This window comes from Lacerta agilis, chromosome 9 (assembly GCF_009819535.1).
Source record: "Lacerta agilis isolate rLacAgi1 chromosome 9, rLacAgi1.pri, whole genome shotgun sequence".
NCBI classification, from domain to species: domain Eukaryota; kingdom Metazoa; phylum Chordata; class Lepidosauria; order Squamata; family Lacertidae; genus Lacerta; species Lacerta agilis.
In genome coordinates this window covers 62,940,777-62,961,696 of record NC_046320.1, presented here as the reverse complement: position 1 = coordinate 62,961,696, position 20,920 = coordinate 62,940,777, and the positions used below count along the sequence as shown (strand labels likewise).

Below are 20,920 nucleotides of genomic sequence, written 5' to 3'. Positions count from 1 at the left end.
TATTCGTTTTGGTTTTAGTTTTCTGCACAATAGAGCATACATTTTAGAAAGAAAATAAAAAGAAATTGCTTTAAATATGCTATTTTACAGGTAGCCATGGGTGTGTCGAGGTTATTTGCTTTCCTAAACATTTCACTTCAAAGGCAAAATTTCATGTTCAATGTCTGAATTGATTGCAAATTTCACTCGATGGTTCAATATCTTGACCCAAATCTGTAGCACCATTTCCCCAGGTACGTGCAGAGCAGCAAATCAGAAAATGTACATGGTTTGGTTTTCACCGTAAGCAGAGGAAGTCAGAATTTACACAGACATAACCAAGGTTTTGCAGTAAACTATAAATATCTGCTTGTGAAGAAACTGCAAGTGTTACATATTTTGGATATAAAACGGACAGCGTCGTCGTACTCCGACCCCGTCAAAAAGGTCTGCAGATATGATCTTAGCTCCAATTCCATTCCCACTAGAGTCTGCCGAAAGTGATGATGGCGGCGGCACATTTTTCTGTCTTATTTACATTGCTAACGCTGCGCATCGCACATGCTGTAGCATCTGACAAATTTAAATAATTGTACAGCGAGCATAAATCCCCTGAGTTAGCCTGTGACATGCCTTCTTGAAACTCATGTGATGACATCGGAAGGTGGGGTCTCCTGGTTGAAGCCAGAAGCCAAGGAAGGCAGTAACCCCCCCAGCAAAAAGAAGGAACTGGCGAGAAGGGCTTAAATAATAAGAGTGAAATGACTTGTAGTAGCACCTCAGGTAAAGGATTTCATCCATGCGAGCTCACATGGGGTGTTGGCAAGGCTACCGGCGATGTCAACAATCTCCAGCCAAAAATAGCTGTTAAGCAAGAGGCTACACTGTGTGGCGGGAGTTCTTGCTTTGGGAAGAGCCGCAAATTTGGCCATCAACCAAGGGGAATTATTCCACGCCCCTTGGGATTTCAATGAAAAGCAACAAAGGGGATAATTAGACCAGCACGCATCCCTTTCGCTCTTTCCCGTCTTCCGCGCAGGCATGCCCACCAAACGTGAAATGTTCGCCTTTTCCCCTCAGACGTGATGGTTGTTGAACTTATTTTTAGTGTCATTTGATAAGCCTCCCTGCTCGCAGAGAGACATCCCACTGACCCAGCCACTGGTCATTGTCTATACCGGTTCCCATCAAAGTACGCGCACTTTGTCAGGTTTCGACTCGAATATCCATTTTGCATCTGAAGTACAGTATCGAAAGTGACTGGATCATTTGAGCCCTTTTCTTCAGCTGCTGCCTCCTTCCTCCCCCACAGTGCTTCCACTCACGCTAACATAATTTGGCACTGCCGACGTGACACAACACTGGTTTTTCCATTAAAAAAAAAATATAATACATAGTTTGTCAACGTTTTACCAATGGCCGGCACTCCTGCACATTTAATTTATAAACTGAGGAAAGGAGGTGCCTCGTCTTTCCATCCCCCTCTCTCCTTTCTTGGCCCCAGTGTTGAATCTCCACCAAAGCATGGTACCCCCTCAAAAAACTGAGTAATGCGCATACAGTAATAGGTCATTCAATGTCAAAAGGCATAAAAAAGATGAGCAAAACCTTCACAGGCTGCTGCTTGCTGTTGCCTTTAATTATATTAATTAAACTTTGAAATTCTCATGCACAGAGAGTTGCTGGGTTGTGACGCTGAAGAGCCCTTGGAGATTTGTGGGGTGGGGGTGGGAGAGGAGAGAGAAAAGGACCCTGAGATGCCAGCATTGTGGCAATGGCTGTTTTTTTCCCAATCTTATAACAATAACAACAATAACAACAACACATAAGCCTAGAATGGGTAGGTATGTTTACAGAGGCTAATGTTTTCATGTGCTACTGAGTGCCGAGTGCAAAAAAGGGGGAGATGGAGAGGGGAAAATATCGGCCACAATGCCAAAGCCTGGGGTAGCGTCAGTCCCTCAATCTCTGCTCAAGATCCCTGGTTACAGGCTGTCTTCCTGTAGAATAACGCTCTATTAATTTTTCTTCCTGTCCTGGGTACATAATGAAAGAAAGGTGTCTTCAGAAACTAAAGGGCAAAGTCTCGCTTGCCACCAATACCTTGAGGCACCATGTCTACGATTTTGTCATGCATGTGCACTGCTCAGTGTTAAAGTGACAAGATTTTCAGTCAGAAGGTTCCCGTAAGGCACACTCCGATGGGTGGCGGTGGAGTGGGGGGTTGGGGTTGGGATGGGACTCGGAAGGATTTCGTGACATGACATCGCTGAGAGGCAATGAACTCTTGCATTTTTCCAAGCCTGGTGGGAATCTGAGTCTCCTGCCTGTGGCGAAAAGTTTCCTGTTTGAGTAGCAAGTGCTGCCGTCGCATCCAAGAAACAAGGCAGCTCCACTAGAGGCACATGAAGGCTCGAGTGCATATTGTTCCGCTACAATAACAACAAAAGCCAATGTCATTGGTCATTCGGTTGTGATTCCTGGAGTGGATCTTCCGCTGAAAACCTAGGCGCACACACTTTGTAATATCACCTTTAGGCCATAGCTTAATGGCAGAGTTATCTGCGTCGCATGCAGAAGGTTCCAGGTTCAGTCCCCAGCATCTCTCCAGGTAGGAGCGGGAGAGATTCCCATTTGGAATTCTGCCAGTCAATGTAGACAATGCACTGGACCAATGGTTTGGCTTGGCATACGGCAGCTTCCTACGTTCCTAAATAATACAATACGGTAATGAATACTGCATGAGGTAACAAGCTGAGAAGAAAATGGCGGGCATCAGAGCTTAGTGCAGCAGTAGGTGGCTTGCGGTGGAATCAAATGCAGCAAAACTTCCAGGCTGAGAGGCTGAAGTTGTTCTGAGGATTTTGTTTTAAGTGCTTGGTTGCCGTTCTTTGGTTGCATCGCAGAAGTGGTGGCGTTTCATCCTCTTTGCCTTCCTTTACTGAGACTGAACTCGGGTGAAGTTCATGCATCGGCCCTAAAAAGAGAGAGAAAACACAATACAGGTGTTAGTGGGAATGGCGGTAATAGCTACATTTTAAAACAAAATAGGAAATTCTTTCCAGTAGCACCTTAGAGACCAACTGAGTTTGTTCTTGGTATGAGCTTTCGTGTGCATGCACACTTCTTCAGATACACTGAAACAGAAGTCACCAGATCCTTAAATATAGTGGGGGAATGGGAAGGGGTATTACTCAGAAGGGTGGTGGGAATGGGTGATCGGCTGATAAGTGTGGAAAACCTGTTGACGACTCTAAACGGCTGCAATTAGTCTTGCAGGGAAAGGCAAGGGGTGAGATGGCTAAAGATAGCTTTGTTATGTATAATGAGATAAGAATCCAATGTCTTTGTTCAAACCAGGTTTCTCCATGGTTTTAAGTTTGGTGATTAGTTGCAAGTTTGGTGATTAGATTTATTTTGTTTCGACTATGGCAGACCAACATGGCTACCCACCTGTAACTACATTTTAAAAACAAAGACAGAATGGTTGGATAAATGGTATGGCTATAATCCTTTTGGATATGATCCCTGAGAATGACCATGCTATGTTGTTGTTGGCGATAGGAACCCTGGCTATTCAGTCCTTCAGATAACTGGAATCCTATATAAACCCATAGCATGAAAGAGAGAAAGCAACAGAGAGGCTCATGGCACCTGAAAGACTAACAAATTTATTAGCTTTTGTGGACTACAGTCCACTTCATCACATTATGAAGCTTAATTCAGGACAATACTTCATGCATCTGGTGACACAGGTCGTATTCCACAAGTGTTTATGCTATTAAAAAAAACTGTTAGTATTTAAGACCCTACAATAATCTTTCTTTTCATTTCAGCATGTTGTTGTTGCTATGGTCAAAGTACCATGAGTAAGAAATCCCTGCTTATCTAATGCAGATCACCCAGAGATGTGCCACTAGATCCTGATCTACTTCCTGCCCACCTGGACCACAGATTAACACAACCATCCATCTAGAAAAATATGGTCAAAAGAGATATGTTGAAAGATCTGACATTAATGGTTTCCCATATATTATTGTCTCTGAACACTTGAACAATGCATATATTGATATTCAGTGGAAGACTCCATGGTTGTGTCTATCCTCTGGCTTTGCTGAAGACTAATCTCCAAATAAGGTTGCTAAAAAGGACCCCTGACCATTAGGTCCAGTCGTGTCCGACCCTGGGGTTGAGGCGCTCATCTTGTGTTACTGGCCGAGGGAGCCAGCGTACAGCTTCCGGGTCACGTGGCCAGCATGACTAAGCCGCTTCTGGCGAACCAGAGCAGTGCACAGAAACACCTGCCGGAGTGGTACCTATTTATCTACTTGCACTTTTGCCGTGCTTTCGAACTGCTAGGTGGGCAGGAGCTGGGACTGAGCAACGGGAGCTCACCCCGTCACGGGGATTCGAACCGCCGACCTTCTGATCAGCAAGCCCTAGGCTCTGTGGTTTAACACACTACTTGTCTTCAAGGTTGGATATCTTATTGTGTATGAACCAAAGGATTAACAATGGGACACTGTCTAAGTTCTAACTTGGAGGGGCCTGGTGTATTTGCTTTGGCTTATGTAAAGAACTCATGACTGACATGCTCCTCTGATTTTGGCTCCAAAGAATGAAAATGAAGTCGGTCAGGTGATAAGCTTTTCGTGGGTCAATTAAATCATTCTTTAAATCAGCATGATAAAATACACTGTGTAATTTCTCACGGCCTCTTACTCATGGAGTACGGCAACTGATTCTACAGCCATGTGGCTTCATGCATCAGATGAATTAGGTGCTGGCCTACAAAAGCTTATACTAAGATAAAGAGGGTCAGTTCCACAGAAATCGTTGGAGGTTTTGCTACAACCGACCTGAATGCAGATATTTTTTCTGGACCGTTTAAGTACCATATACCCTATATCTCTAATAAAAAATTTTGCCATAGTAAACTAAGAGCATAACTCTCTTTAAACACATTGTCCACAGTGGATAGATTAATGTAACCATGATTTGCATCATCACCCAGCAGAAGGCCTTGATTAAAATCAAGAGGATGAGCAGCTTGCTCAGCAACCAGGGCCACACCGAGTATGCATCATGCTCTGAAGGAATGTAGATTTACATATATTAGTTGCGTGCAATTAACATAATTTGCACAACACATTCAGGACCATGACTAGTGTCAGCCTACAGTTGGTGAAATTGCTGCTCTTCATGATTTAAATCAGAAACTGTTTTGAAATGTTTAGGTTGCTTTTGAACTAATTAACATACTGTAAGGCAATATTAACTAATATACTTAATTGATTCCCCCCCTTTCCCTGCTTTTTTTCTTTTTTGAAAAAAAAAGATCTAGCGAAGTCCTAGTGAATGCAAAAATACCCAGAATTTCAATTCACACAAGAGGAAGGGAAACACCCAAACCCATACAGAGAGAGAGATATACAGAGAGGTCCACTGTCCCACTTTTTTGCGTGCACAGCATGATGCACGATCTTCCTGCACTTGGAAGCCCAGAATAGCCCATGTGGACGGGGAAGGCAGATTCCACTTCTGACAGCAGAAGATCTTGAGTGGGTTCCTAATACGGATCGATAACTTTGCCATCTCAGTATTGAGTAAATCACAGCTTCGTACATCATAGATATAGATCAGCTTTCCCCAACCAATGTTTTCAACAACAACTCTAATCGTTGGTCACCTTTGGCCATGCTGGCTGGGATTGTTGGGAATCACAGTCCAAAACATCTGGAAGGCACTACAGTTTGGGAAGGCAGGCATAGCCACCAGAGGCCACACCAGAATATTAAGACTATCAGGATGCATCTAGTTCCCTGAGCTTTCTTATTTGTCTCACAGTGTATTCGCCGTGTGCCTAGATTTCCATAGCCGACAACTCTATAGTGTTCTGATAGCAATACCCTGGCCCATTTTCACACGTTGACTGGGGATCTGTAACCCTGAGCTAAAACAAGTAGGGCTTTCCAAATTCACAAATGAAATATATTATGAATATTCAGATAAGAACACACATATGCTGGGTTCATATTTACTGGAAGTCAAGCAACCTAATCTAAACTGAAGTTGAATTTTGAATAGCATGTGAATGAAGCGAAGTAGACAAAGACTGCGGGAAAACTCCCTCTGACTTCCGTGGACTCTGATGTACATATGTTATCGTGAATGTTTGAAAACGGTTGACGGTTGACATTTACATGGGAATGTTGACAATCTCAGAACTCTGTCAAGGTCTAAAGAAATCAAGAGACACCACAGTAGATGTTGACAGTCCTCTAAATGTGATTGTCAGCATTCTCTTGTGTATGTCACAAAAGTAGGGACACACATACATGTATCTCTTTTCAGGAATCCAGAAAATACATCTGAGATCGTCAGCATTCCAAATGCAATTGTAAATAGTCACCAATGCCAAACATTTATGCATAATCCACAGCAATAATAATAATAATAATAATAATAATAATAATAATAATAATAATACAACTTGACATTTATGGAATGTGTTCAAATATCAAAAGTGGATCACATATATTGCCTCCAAAGTTGTAGGATGCGGTCAGGCATCGTGACAAACCATAGTTTTCACTGTGTGTATATAACCAAGAAACTAAAAGTAGCACTTGGATGCAAAGTAAACTACGTTTTGCTGAGAACCCAGAATGAAAGCTTCTAAACTCTCATGCACAGAGGAGAAAGCATGTGAGCTTAAAGCAGCTCATGCTTGCAATGACAAACTATGGTTTGCAGTTAATCTGAGTGCAGATGTTACATCTATCTTTATTACTGCTGGCTTGCAAATTGCAAATGACCAGTGTTTGACTATGAAACTGATTGGAAACCATCCCAAATAGCTTATTTCTGTGTGGGAAGATGTCACATGACAGATCTCACTACTGTCCAGTCTGTCTCACAACAGCGGATGTCTTCCTCACTCTGGTAACTCGAGATCCTTGTTGCTGGAGATACTGGGAAATGAACCTGAGACCTTGTACATACAAAGGCCTTTCTCTCTCCCCATGGTTCTTACCACCCGCCACCATCCAGCTACCAAGTGAACAGAGGGTTATGAGATATTCATCCATGTCAATGGAGCATTTTCTCTTTATGCATTCTCAATTTTATCTTCCCCCCTCCATATTGATGGGCTTGCAGATGAGAGGCACTAAATCAAAACCGTACACAGAAGAGGGAATCTTTTTGTGAGCTGCAAGCCTGCTTTATCCGAAGGCAGGATGTTGGAAAACACACAGAAAGTGCTAATTAACTTTGAAGGTCGGGGGTGTTGTATCGCCATGGATGTAACAGCGAAGATTCCATGCCAGCGCAGAAAAAAGTACAAGTTGCATGTGTAGGTAATGGAATGTGACAAGGTTTACGCTGCTTTGTAATGCATGCATGCAGAGGGCACATTAAAAGTTGCCACAGAAAGCCGAAGCAACTTCCTGGCGTTGAAATTAATTTGTTGTCCCAAATCCTACCCAGAACCCATCGCTCCCGATTCCAGTTCCACGCACATTTGAAACCTGAGGAGTGGAATCTGAAATTCAGTGCGTAAGACTTTTAAAAAATAAATAAATAAGAAGAGCCCCAACGCATCCGATCAAGGTAAATGTTCATACACCACTTTTGCATGTGAACGGTGCCATTTTGGCTATATAAGGATCAACCCCCACCACTGAGCTTTATTTTTTTTGGGAGGGGGGAGGGAATGCTATTGCATTATAAAGCTGTATATAAAACCTGTTTTTAGGGTCTTTCTTCTTGTGACATCCCAGAGTTCAGTTTAATTGCTTTTGGGAGTTTTTTTTTCTCTCTCTCAGGTTAGATTTTGTTGCCTGCTGTGATCACACCATGGGTTTTTTTCTGTACAGTTTTTATTTTCTTCTATGTTTTACCTGGGGAGGGCATGGCTGAAGAATGACTAATGAACTATATTAAATAAGCTAGTGTTAGATATGGGATGGAATTCACTGATCGGGATTTCCCTCCTCTAGCACAGAAAAATCTGAGGAAACTGATCTACCTTCTCAGCCCCACTGCCACAGTCTGTCATTGCGGTGGCTTAATGTTACACTCATGCCCTCTTACTCAATTAAACAATCAATACATCCAATTTGAATTCAGATGTATCATGCCTTGTAAATCATTGGGTCATAAACCTTAACAATACCAACATGCAGTCGGTATAAAATTGAACTAAATTAGTGTCTTAGGGCTACACTAATTAAAACATGAGTTATGCAGGCATCCCATGATTGTCTCATGAGTGATCAGAGTAGCTTGGGTGGTCCAATATGCTTAAGGATGCAGGTTTAAGGAACGGGACCTGTTTTGGAATCCTAAAAGAGATTTTAAAGCAGCACACATATCTGATGCCTTTATCAACCTTGAACTTTGCCCCTTACTATCTTGAAAAACCAAGTGTTTGGAATCCTCTGTAAGAGACCAGCAGCACAACATTTAAAAGGGGGGGGGGCGGAAACAGAGGAACTTCTGAAAAGGACTTCTTTGCATTTAGCATGACACTCCGCCAATAAATAAATAGGCAGTATTAAAGCCATTGGGTGACATCCAAAGGAAGTCATGCCCACTGAAATCACGGGACTTAAGTCCATTACTTTCAGTGGGTCTGCCCTGCGTATGACTTCACATCACCTGCTGTGAATATGGCTAGTGCAGAGTGTGAGGCAAGTGCCAGCCATTTCTAATTTGAGTGACAACTCCTGTGAACTTCACTTTAAATTATTTTGGGGGTGCCCATTATCTTGTGAAAAGGTGCCAGTTTCAGGAGGCACCGAATTAGTTGCGATCGCCCAAAAGAAAGAAATGCAACGAGTTGCTTGTCTTGTTGAAAGTCAGTATTAACTTCCCTCAATGTTACTCTGATGTTTCCACCAAAAAAGGGCCATCTTGGCTGACTTTCGGTGCAGACCCGAGTTATCGAGCCCGAGCTTCCATAGCTGTCACTCGCCATGAACCACCATTGGCAGGATTGGCAGCAATAGCAACGGATATGTTCTATGCTTAAGATAATATTTTCACTCTCTTGCTAATCATGCTGTTTTCAGTGTGTATTTAATATTTGACTTCCTTTAGTAATGTTTTCTTTAGAAATGTTCAAGATTTTTTTTTGGTACCTTGGCTACGTTAAATGTGCATTCTGTAGCTGATCTCCTTTGCAATGCTTTGTTTTGAAATCTTTAGCTTCCTGTTTATATACTTTATATTGGACTTTCTTCAATAATGTTTTATTCTGGACTGTTTAATTTGATGTTACAGGTGGGTAGCCGTGTTGGTCTGCCATAGTCGAAACAAAATAGAAAATTCTTTCCAGTAGCACCTTAGAGACCAACTGAGTTTGTTCTTGGTATGAGCTTTCGTGTGCATGCACACTTCTTCAGATACACTGAAACAGAAGTCACCAGATCCTTAAATATAGTGAGGGAGTGGGGAGGGGTATTACTCAGAAGGGTGGTGGGAATGGGTGATCAGCTGATAGGTGTGGAAAAGGTATAGGTATCAGAAGACATTGGATAGGTATCAGAAGACATTGGATTCTTATCTCATTATACATAACAAAGCTATCTTTAGCCATTTCACCCCTTGCCTTTCCCTGCAAGACTAATTGCAGCCGTTAAGAGTCGTCAACAGGTTTTCCACACCTATCAGCTGATCACCCATTCCCACCACCCTTCTGAGTAATACCCCTCCCCACTCCCTCACTATATTTAAGGATCTGGTGACTTCTGTTTCAGTGTATCTGAAGAAGTGTGCATGCACACGAAAGCTCATACCAAGAACAAACTCAGTTGGTCTCTAAGGTGCTACTGGAAAGAATTTTCTATTTTGTTTTATTTGATGTTTTAATGTAGGCTGTAAACCGCTGTGAGATCCCCCCCCCCTTAAAAATATAAAGCGGTATAGAAATGAGATGAATAGTAACAATAACGACAACGCATTCATCTTCAGTTTCTCTTCCAAGCGAAATTTGGGGGCAGGTCTCATTTTGCTTCATGTCTGGAGATTTAGAAGTTTCCCTGATTAGAAGCAGACAAGCCAATACCTATAAGCAATAGGTTGCTCATGGTTAAAGACAGACCATGACACAAGCTTAGGTAGACTGCAGACGGCAGTGTAACAGCCATGCCTTCTGTGTCCAATGGGGCTTACTCCAAGGAAAGCATGTATAGTCTGCAAACTTAACCGAGTTTAAACTGGCTGTTTTCTCTCCTCATCCTTTCCCTTCCCCTCCCCTTCTTAGGTGTAGAGCCACATGAAGAAGGTCCCAGGTCAGCCTTCTAGCAGTTCCCTCACTGCAAGAAGTGAGGTTACAGGGAACCAGGCAGAGGGCCTTCTTGGTGGTGGCGCCTGCCCTGTGGAACACCCTCCCACCAGAAGTCAAGGAAATAAACAATTATCTGACTTTTAGAAGACATCTGAAGGCAGCCCTGTTTAGGGAAGTTTTTTAATGTTTGATGTTTTATCGTATTTTTAATATTCTGTTGGGAGCCCCCCAGGGTGTGGCTGGGGAGGCATGGCCAGATGGGCGGGGTATAAGTAATAAATTATTATTATTATTATTATTATTATTATTATTATTATTATTATTCCATTTTCTCTCTCCATGTGAATGAAGGTAGGGGCTCTCTAGCCCTCCACAACTTGCCGAACAACTCTGAGATACATACACACACACACACACACACACACACACACACAACTGACATAACTTTGCAGTTACAGGTGGGTAGCCGTGGTGGTCTGCCATAGTCGAAACAAAATAGAAAATTCTTTCCAGTAGCACCTTAGAGACCAACTGAGTTTGTTCTTGGTATGAGCTTTCGTGTGCATGCACACGAAAGCTCATACCAAGAACAAACTCAGTTGGTCTCTAAGGTGCTACTGGAAAGAATTTTCTATAACTTTGCAGCACAGGCATACTTTTATCAGTACAATCCTCCCTCAACACACCCACCTGGCTGCACTGCTGAGAGGTAAGACAGATCATGTGCACGCTGCAAAAATCCTGAAGCAAGATCGCATGCAACCGTTTCCTCCGGGTCCTCTAAGATGGCAAGACCTTATACTTTCGGACAAATGAGCGATAAAGCACAAGGTGCTGGTAGCACAACAGTGCAGAACTAGTAAAATAATAATAATAATAATACCGGTAATTCCCAAGGCATTCAGTTGCAGGCATTTCCCTCTAACCGTGTTACATTTAGCATTTAGGAGCTGACATCACCAGCCCACTGCTGAACTTAAGTGTCATGTTTTCCAGTCTGGGAGGCGTTAACATTCCAGCGGCGTTAACATTCCCCTGTGCCTGCTCTGGCTCCCTGCACAGGATGTATTTCACTGCTATAACTTCTGGAATATTGGGCTCACCTCATAAATATCCACGGACACCTGCAGTTTAGTTTAAATACTGTATATATATTTAAACACAGGGAGTGGATTGATATATTTACTTTGGAAAGGGATTAGTAAACGCCAGCGCTCTAGGCGGCTTTGAAATGTGGCCAAAGTTTTAAACAGGCACTTCCTTGGCTGACAAAAAGTCCTTCAAGAACAAAGGCTAAGGCAGTCGGATTGTGTCCTTTAAGAGGCTAACTCAATCATTTCAGCACATGCTTTCCAACAGCCAGATACATGCAATATTCACAGAAAGCGAGTCTAAATTTTTTGAATAATAAAAAGACAAACAAACCAGAATGTCATTTTCAAAGGCATTCTGACTCTAGATTGTTACTCCACCCAGATTATTACCAGATTATTTCCGAAGGGATTATGTAATGTATATCTTCCTTTTGTGGCTGTAAGTCGCTTGGAGACTGTTGGGCGACAAGCAACTAACAAGTTTAATAAATGAAATAAAATGAGTTCCAAAATCCTCCTTGTTATTTAACTGGGTGATGCTCCAAACTATGCCAGGGTGAGATGGATGTCTCCCAGATTGCTATACTTCTGATTGTCATAATGAATTGGTGGAATTCACAGGGACAAGACAGGCCTGGGCATTGGAAATGGGATGGGCCAAATTCACTAAAGGCAGGTCTCTCTGCCCATATTCACACCATACGTTCCGAGCATTTTTAACAGCCATGGCTTCTCCCAAGGAATCCTGGGAAATGTAGTTTGTTAAGGGTGCTGAGTTGTTAGGGGAATCCCGATTCCCTATTCATCATATATACCTGGTGAACAACATGGGTGAGGTTTTAAAAACCTTGGTGGGGAGTCTGAACAGGCTTGCTCACATGTTATGCAGGGCACAGGTACAAGCATGTTTCTACACATGTGCAAGTGTTTGTGTGAAAGAAACACGGTTTCATGCACATGAAATCGGAGCCAGTGAATGTTAAACGCATCCCTCGTCACTATTAACTGGAAGTAAATAAAACGGAATGGGCTAAAAGCAAACAATTCCAATTGCATCTCCAGGTGGATAGCTTCCTAGCACAGTAAAGTCTGAACATACAAACATTTGGTGTGGAGAGGGGCAGAGGTAGAAGAGGAGGTATAGTTGGTGCCAAGATTTTGACTTTATAAGCTGAGAGAAAATTAATTGAAACAAAGCATGTTTTCTATCTTACTCGTAATCCTGTACTCAAAACAAACACGAAAAGTTAGTTGATCATTATGGTGTTGGAAGCCTGCAGCCAATAGAAGGAATGATGTGCTCGCCACAATATATTGAGGTTCTACGAAAGCGAGTTATTCCAGAGCTGGAAAAGTGGTATCCTGATGGTACAGGGATATTGCAGCAGGACCTAGCCCCATCACACATCGAAAGTGGTGAAGAAATTCATGACAGAGCAGCAAATACAGGTACTTGATTGGCCAGGGAATTCCCCGGACGTAAATCCCATTGAGAATTGTGGGCTATATGTAAAAGTCGCCTCCGTGCTGTAGACTGTTTGACTATGGAGAAGCTCATTCAGGGGCTGATTCAAGTGTGGTACAGGGATCCGAAAATCAACAGTGACTGTTCAAAACTAGTAGACTCCATGCCAAACCATGTTCAAATGCTGCTTAAAAAGAGCAGAGGTCATATCCGTTACTAGTGTGCGTATATGTGAGTTTTGTACATGTGTATGTGAATTTTGCACAATAAACTACATTGTTTCAATTAATTTGCAGAAGGGTGTATGTCCCAGCAACCCGGTTGCCCCGCAGAGGATACTGTAACCTGGGTAAATAAAACAAGTGCTATGGCCTGCTGGAGAAAGGGTCCCAAGAGAGTCAACAGACTATTATCTATCACCCATGGTTTTTTGTTTTAGTTCACAGGCTGCTTTTAGAAAATGCTATTAAGAGCAGCTCTTTTATCCCTGCTAATAGTGCTTATTTTGTAACTGGGCATATGGACCTAACAACCGTGCAGCCACATGGCATAAACCCCTCATGTACACGGTTGTCAGTCATTTAACCCTGTGAGCGCTGGGCCTGCAGAGGCAATGCAGGCAGTTCATACTGCTGCACCAGCACTAACAGCTCTGTCACCACCGGAAGGGCAAAGAAACAAACAAATCAAGGTTATTTTCAACGGCGGGCTTTATCTGCCTGTGCTCAGAATGAGTTCTTGGGAGGTCAGGTAAGAGAAGCCATGCGGTTTGCTCTGTTCGTGAACTGACCTGGGATCTTCGTATGTAGGGCGGTATACAAATTTAATTAATAGTAATAATACCGTAACAGAAAATGTTCATAAACAAGCTTGTTTTATAATGTAAATTTAGGACCGATTAACCATTAGTAGTGAAACTGTCCCCTTCATGGATCACTGCCTTGTCGTGGCGAAGGGGCTTGAATTACTCAGGCAAGCTATGGACAGGTCAAGATGGACAGGTCATAGCGGAGAGTTTGGACCAAACGTGATCCACCTGGAGAAGGAACTGGCAAGCCGCTCCAGTATCCCTGCCAAGAAAACTCCATGGACAAAGACAACAGGCATATAAAAGATATGACGCTGGAAGATGAGCCCCTCAGGTCGGAAGGCGTCCAACTTGCTACTGGGGAAGAGCGGAGGACAAGTACAAGTAGATCCAGAGCTGATGAAGCGGCTGGGCCAAAGCCGAAAGGACGCTCAGTTGTGGATATGCCTGGAAGCGAAAGGAAAGTCCAATGCTGTAAAGAAAAGTATTGCATAGGAACCTGGAATGTAAGAACCATGAACCTTGGTAAGCTGGATGTGGTAAAAAATGAGATGGCAAGAATAAACATTGACATCCTAGGCATCAGTGAACTAAAATGGACAGGAATGGGCGAATTCAGTTCGGATGACTATCATATCTACTACTGTGGGCAGGAATCCCGTAAAAGAAATGGAGTGGCCCTCATAGTCAACAAAAGAGTGGCGAAAGCTGTACTGGGATGCAACTTCAAAAATGATAGAATGATCTCGATACGAATCCAAGGCAGTCCTTTTAACATCACAGTAATCCAAGTTTATGCACCAACTACCAGTGCTGAAGAAACCGAAATTGATCAATTCTATGAAGACTTACAACACCTTATAGAAATGACACCAAAGAAGGATGTTCTTCTCATTATAGGGGATTGGAATGCTAAAGTAGGAAGTCAAGAGATAAAAGGAACAACTGGCAAGTTTGGCCTTGGAGATCAAAATGAAGCAGGGCAAAGGCTAATAGAGTTCTGTCAAGAGAACAAGCTGGTCATCACAAACACTCTTTTCCAACAACACAAGAGACGACTCTACACATGGACATCACCAGATGGGCAACATCGAAATCAGATTGATTATATTCTCTGCAGCCAAAGATGGAGAAGCTCTATACACTCAGCAAAAACAAGACCTGGAGCTGACTGTGGCTCAGATCATCAGCTCCTTATAGCAAAATTCCAGCTTAAACTGAAGAAAGTAGGAAAAACCACTGGGCCAGTAAGATTCAATCTAAATCAAATTCCTTATGAATACACAGTTGAAGTGAAGAACAGGTTCAAGGATTTAGATTTGGTGGATAGAGTACCTGAAGAACTGTGGATGGAGGCTCGTAACATTATACAGGAGACAGCAACGAAAACCATCCCAATGAAAAAGAAATGCAAGAAAGCAAAGTGGCTGACCAATGAGGCCTTACAAATAGCGGGGGAGAGAAGACAAGCAAAATGCGAAGGAGATCGTGAAAGATACAGGAAATTGAATGCAGATTTCCAAAGAATAGCAAGGAGAGACAAGAGGGCCTTTCTAAACGAGCAATGCAAAGAAATAGAGGAAAATAACAGAATGGGAAAAACCAGAGATTTATTCAAGAAAATTGGAGATATGAAAGGAACATTTCGTACAAAGATTACCACAATTAAGGACAAAAGTGGAAAGGACCTAACAGAAGCAGAAGACATCAAGAAGAGGTGGCAAGAATACACAGAGGAATTATACCAGAAAGATATGGAGGTCTCATACACCCCAGGAAATGTGGTTGCTGACCTTGAGCCAGACATCCTGGAGAGTGAAGTCAAATGGGCCTTAGAAAGCCTTGCTAACAACAAGGCCAGTGGAAGTGATGATATTCCAGCTGAACTATTTAAAATTTTAAAAGAGGATGCTGTTAAGGTGCTGCACTCAATATGCCAGCAAGTTTGGAAAACTCAGCAGTGGCCAGAGGATTGGAGAAGATCAGTCTACATCCCAATCCCAAAGAAGGGCAGTGCCAAAGAATGCTCCAACTACCGCACAATTGCACTCATTTCACACGCTAGCAAGGTTATGCTTAAAATTCTACAAGGCAGGCTTAAGCAGTATGTGGACCGAGAACTCCCAGAAGTGCAAGCTGGATTTCGAAGGGGCAGAGGAACCAGAGACCAAATTGCAAACATGCGCTGGATTATGGAGAAAGCCAGAGAGTTCCAGAAAAACATCTACTTCTGCTTCATTGATTATGCAAAAGCATTTGACTGTGTCGACCACAGCAAACTATGGCAAGTTCTTAAAGAAATGGGAGTGCCGGATCACCTCATTTGCCTCCTGAGAAATCTGTATGTGGGACAAGAAGCTACAGTTAGAACTGGATATGGAACAACTGATTGGTTCAAAATTGGGAAAGGAGTACGACAAGGCTGTATATTGTCTCCCTGCTTATTTAACTTATATGCAGAATACATCATGCGAAAGGCTGGACTGGATGAATCCCCAACCGGAATTAAGATTGCCGGGAAAAATATCAACAACCTCAGATATGCTGATGATACTACCTTGATGGCAGAAAGTGAGGAAGAATTGAAGAACCTTTTAATGAGGGTGAAAGAAGAGAGCGCAAAATATGGTCTGAAGCTCAACATCAAAAAAACTAAGATCATGGCCACTGGTCCCATCACCTCCTGGCAAATAGAAGGGGAAGAAATGGAGGCAGTGAGAGATTTCACTTTCTTGGGTTCCATGATCACTGCAGATGGTGACAGCAGTCACGAAATCAGAAGACGCCTGCTTCTTGGGAGAAAAGCAATGACAAACCTAGACAGCATCTTAAAAAGCAAAGACATCACCTTGCCGACAAAGGTCCGTATAGTTAAAGCTATGGTTTTCCCAGTAGTAATGTACGGAAGTGAGAGCTGGACCATAAAGAAGGCTGATCGCCGTAGAATTGATGCTTTTGAATTATGGTGCTGGAGGAGACTCTTGAGAGTCCCGTGGACTGCAAGAAGATCAAACCTATCCATTCTCAAAGAAATCAGCCCTGAGTACTCACTAGAAGGACAGATCCTGAAGTTGAGGCTCCAGTACTTTGGCCACCTCATGAGAAGAGAAGAATCCCTAGAAAAGACCCTGATGTTGGGAAAGATGGAGGGCACAAGGAGAAGGGGACGACAGAGGATGAGATGGTTGGACAGTGTTCTCGAAGCTACTAACATGAGTTTGGCCAAACTGCGAGAGGCAGTGAAGGATAGGCGTGCCTGGCGTACTCTGGTCCATGGGGTCACGAAGAGTCGGACACGACTGAACGATTGAACAACAACAACAAGTGAAACTGTATACAGTGGACCCTCTGGATACGAACTGAATTCATTCTGGGGGTCCGTTCGCGCATAGAGGCACACTTTTGCATACGTGCACGGCAAAACCCGGAAGTATACACTGTATTTTATTGAGTTTCAGAGACCAATGCATTGCCTATATTGTATATTTCTTTTGTTTCTATCCACTTAATGTAGCTTCCAACTCTCTGCACACAACCCATTTCATTTCCATGCCCATAACGTTCACTAAATGTTCACTGAGTGGTGGCAGCAGTAACAACAGGAATACAGCCCTAGTAACTGTAATAGTAACTGTAGCACAAGTGGCAGCCACAGTATGGATAACTGCAGTAATAAATAAAGTATGAATACTGGTAACAGTCGTTGTACTGGCACTGCTATTCAAACCAGAAGCATAAATATACTATTAGTAGTAGCTGCCGTGATAACTGCAGTACCAATATCTGTAATGGAAACATGAAGTGATGTCACAGAACTCGGTGCTTCTGGGCTCAGAAGTATGAGTTTTGGGGGGTACTCATCTCGACTCCAAGTGAGTATTATTACCAGCACCTGAAAGAAGCCAAGATACTTCCTGGATGTGGAAGGAGTGGGCTTGCTCAGCTCTTGTAATATGTGGATCGCATCGGACACATCTCTCCACCAGCAAATGCCCACTTGCATCTGCTGTGATTTTATATTGTTGCAGGGTGGGGACTGGCAAATTAAACCAGATGGATGGTAGTTACAGCTAGGGAGGTCTTTCTTAACCCATCCACACCCTTCCAATTTTAAGGCCTACAGAAATAATGCAAATAAGCTTTGAACTCTTGGGGAAAGGCCTGTATAAATGCTAAAGGTAAAGGTAAAGGGGGCCCTGACCATTAGGTCCAGTCGTGTCCAACTCTGGGGTTGCGACACTCATCTCACTCTATAGGCCAAGGGAGCCGGCGTTTGTCCGCAGACAGCTTCCGGGTCATGTGGCCAGCATGACAAAGCCGCTTCTGGCGAACCAGAGCAATGCACGGAAACGCCGGAGTGGTCCCTATTTATCTACTTGCACTTTGATGTGCTTTCGAACTGCTAGGTGGGCAGGAGCTGGGACCAAGCAACGGGAGCTCACCCTGTTGCGGGAATTTGAACCGCCGACCTTCTGATCGACAAGCCCTAGACTCTGTGGTTTAACCGTTTCCTTTTGTTACACCCTATCATTGTGAAGCAAAACGGCTATCAAGTTGTCTAACTGATACCATTTCATTAGCAAATAATATCGTAACAGTAAAAAGGTAAAGGTAAAGGACCCCAACGGATAAGTCCAGTCACAAACGACTATGGGGTTGCGGCGCTCATCTCACTTTACTGGCTGAGGAAGCTGACGTTTGTATGCAGTTTTTCTGGGTCATGTGGCTAGCATGACTAAGCCACTTCTGTCGAAACCAGAGCAGCACACGGAAACACCGACCTCCCGATCGGCAAGCCCTAGGCTCAGTGGTTTAAACCACAGCGCCACCCATGCCCAGGAACAGTAGTTGTTTTTATATACCTCAATGAAGCCATTATTTGCCAGTCCTTTCAAACTATACATCTCCCCCACCCCCTCAACAGACAACCCCGAAACTTGCTGTTCCAAATGCTTGCAAAGCAGCTTGGCAATCATTTAAATTAATAATGATAATTTAAATAATTGCCATTATTTCTACATAATAAACTAGGAAGGGCGGGACTCTGAAACAAGGCACGCTGACTGCGCATGAGATCACTAAATGCTGCAGTCATTAAGAACAAGGATTAAAATAGTATCGGGGTTTAACTCTTCAAGGAATGAAGGCAGATTCCTCATTAAGACAGTGATTGATAGATCCAGAGGCGTAAGAGCTGAACCAGTACTTTAAACAGAGGAGGCAAAAGCAACAGAGACCCTCGAACACATTCTGCATATAACAGCCCTCTAGATGCCACTGTCATCCAGCTGTCATTTCACCAACCAAAGCAGCTGTTATGCTACCCGACAGCTAGCCTCTGAAGCACTATTCGGCGCAATGAGTGCTAAAAAGGTAAAGGTACCCCAAAAAGAGTCTAAATGCCCGGGCACCCTCCCTCCCTCAAGGCTAGGTGGGTGTTTTCCCCTCTTTGTGTTATTTTTTCTGGCTACAGAGAACACAACAAGAAGGTTCAACGTTTCCTCATGGAGGGATATGTGGGGTTTATGTTAAGAATCTATTTGTTTGGTGCTTGTGTGTGTGTGAGAGAGGGGGGGGGCAGAGATTGGCCTACAGTACAAACAACTGCATGGCAGCCCAAGTCCTGATTCAAGCAATTACTGCATGGGTAGTGCAGCACCAGGGATGCGATATTTGCATCAAGCGCACTACACTGCTTTGTTTCCTTCAAATTATTTTTGAGTGCCTGCGTTGTGTGTATGCACATGTGGGTGAAGAAGGGGCGCATTTCCTAAATCAATAAATCGAAGTGAGTCCCACAGCCATGGGGCTCCCATGGAAAAGAACACAACGGCCCCTGGAGAGAGAGAGGAGAGCAGGCCAAGGGCTGATCAAACAAAGGCAAGCGCAGGATCTCTCTCTCTCTCCCTGAGGCAGGATGTAAATAAAGGTGAGAGATAGGCAGCATCTCTCTTTGCATCAATCCCCTGGCATGCCCTACTTCTCCTTGTTTTGATGGGGGAAAGACCCATCTCAGCACCTTGTCAGCTGCAACTGTGGACACAGCACAATGCCACAGGAACGGCTGAGCTGACCCATCAACGCCAGCCCTGCGATCTCAGCAGGGTGGACAGTCGGGAGAGCAGATCTGGCATGACAGCTAAATGTGCTCTGCTCGCCTTCTGATGACATCCTTGACAAACATCCTTCATGTTTCAGCATTCAGATATCATCAAGGGCTGGAGTTGCATGCCGCTGCAATTTTCAGCTGGCCTAGGCTCATGTTAGGAACTGGAAGTCACACCACCAAGGGTGTCCCAGAAGCCAGCTTGGGAATGAGAGCCCTCCGGCTGCACTCCAAGTCTAACTGGGTCATACAATAAGCTGCCCTATACTGAATCAAAACACTGGTCCATTTAACTCAGTACTGTCTACACCAGTGGTTCCCAAACGTTTTCGGGCCACCACCCTCTTGGCTCCATAAACTCGTCCTCAGTTCCCACCACCCTGCCTTGTACAATGCATGGTTCAGAACAGCAGTTTGCATGACCCACTAAGGAAGACAATAACACAATAAAATTCAAAACAGTAACAATTAATTGCACATCTATTCAAAGTCCAGTTAAAACTATTTGGCTTAATTAATTCAACAAAATTGATTTGTCAGGGTGGATGGCGGGAGTGGGTCAGCAATAACTCGCAAGGTATATATGAGTTTAACTCTTTATTCAAAGAAGCGAAACGGCTCATGCCTAGTGAGCACAGCAACTCTTCCCAGCAAGTCTTGCCCCAAGGCAGTTGTGAGGACTGAAGGCCTCTACCTTCCCACAGCTCTCAAAGTCTCCTCTTTCCTAAGCAACCTGAGATTTCTCCGCCTTGTCTGTCTTTGCTCTGCCTTCTTCCTACCTCTTCTGGTTCTGGGAGACTGAGAGGAGGGGAGTTGGTTGCAGCAGGAGGGGGAGACTCCCAGGCTTCTACAGCAGCCTGCCTGACCTCTGCCTCTTGACTCCCCTCCTCTCCAGCCTCCACTCCTGCCTCTGAGTCTGGACTGCTCTCTGCCACAGCCTCTTCCTGCTCAATAAACCCTGTTGCCTCTTCAGCTTCCAACACCTCCTCCTCCCAGTCTGCTCCCTCTTCTCCCTCTGACCACCCATCGTTGTCCTACCGCCACTCTCCTGGCTCTGAATCTTCTTCCCTCGGGGTTCCCCAGCTGGTGCCTCTCACCTACTCCTCTGCACCCAATAGCCTATGACACCAATGGTATCACCTGATCCAGTGATACCAGCTTTTCAAAGTCTGAT

At 43.8% G+C, this 20,920-nt stretch overlaps 1 protein-coding gene across 1 annotated transcript in view; it reads right to left on the bottom strand.

Moving 5' to 3' along the window:
- Positions 1-1,597: 1,597 nt before the first annotated feature.
- ANTXR2 (ANTXR cell adhesion molecule 2) overlaps positions 1,598-20,920 on the bottom strand; it is a 135,442-nt gene continuing 116,119 nt past the window's right edge. The window contains exon 17 of the mRNA XM_033160830.1: positions 1,598-2,956. Coding sequence (XP_033016721.1) covers positions 2,918-2,956 — 39 coding nt within the window. The 3' untranslated portion in view covers positions 1,598-2,917. The remainder of the gene's footprint in view (positions 2,957-20,920) is intronic.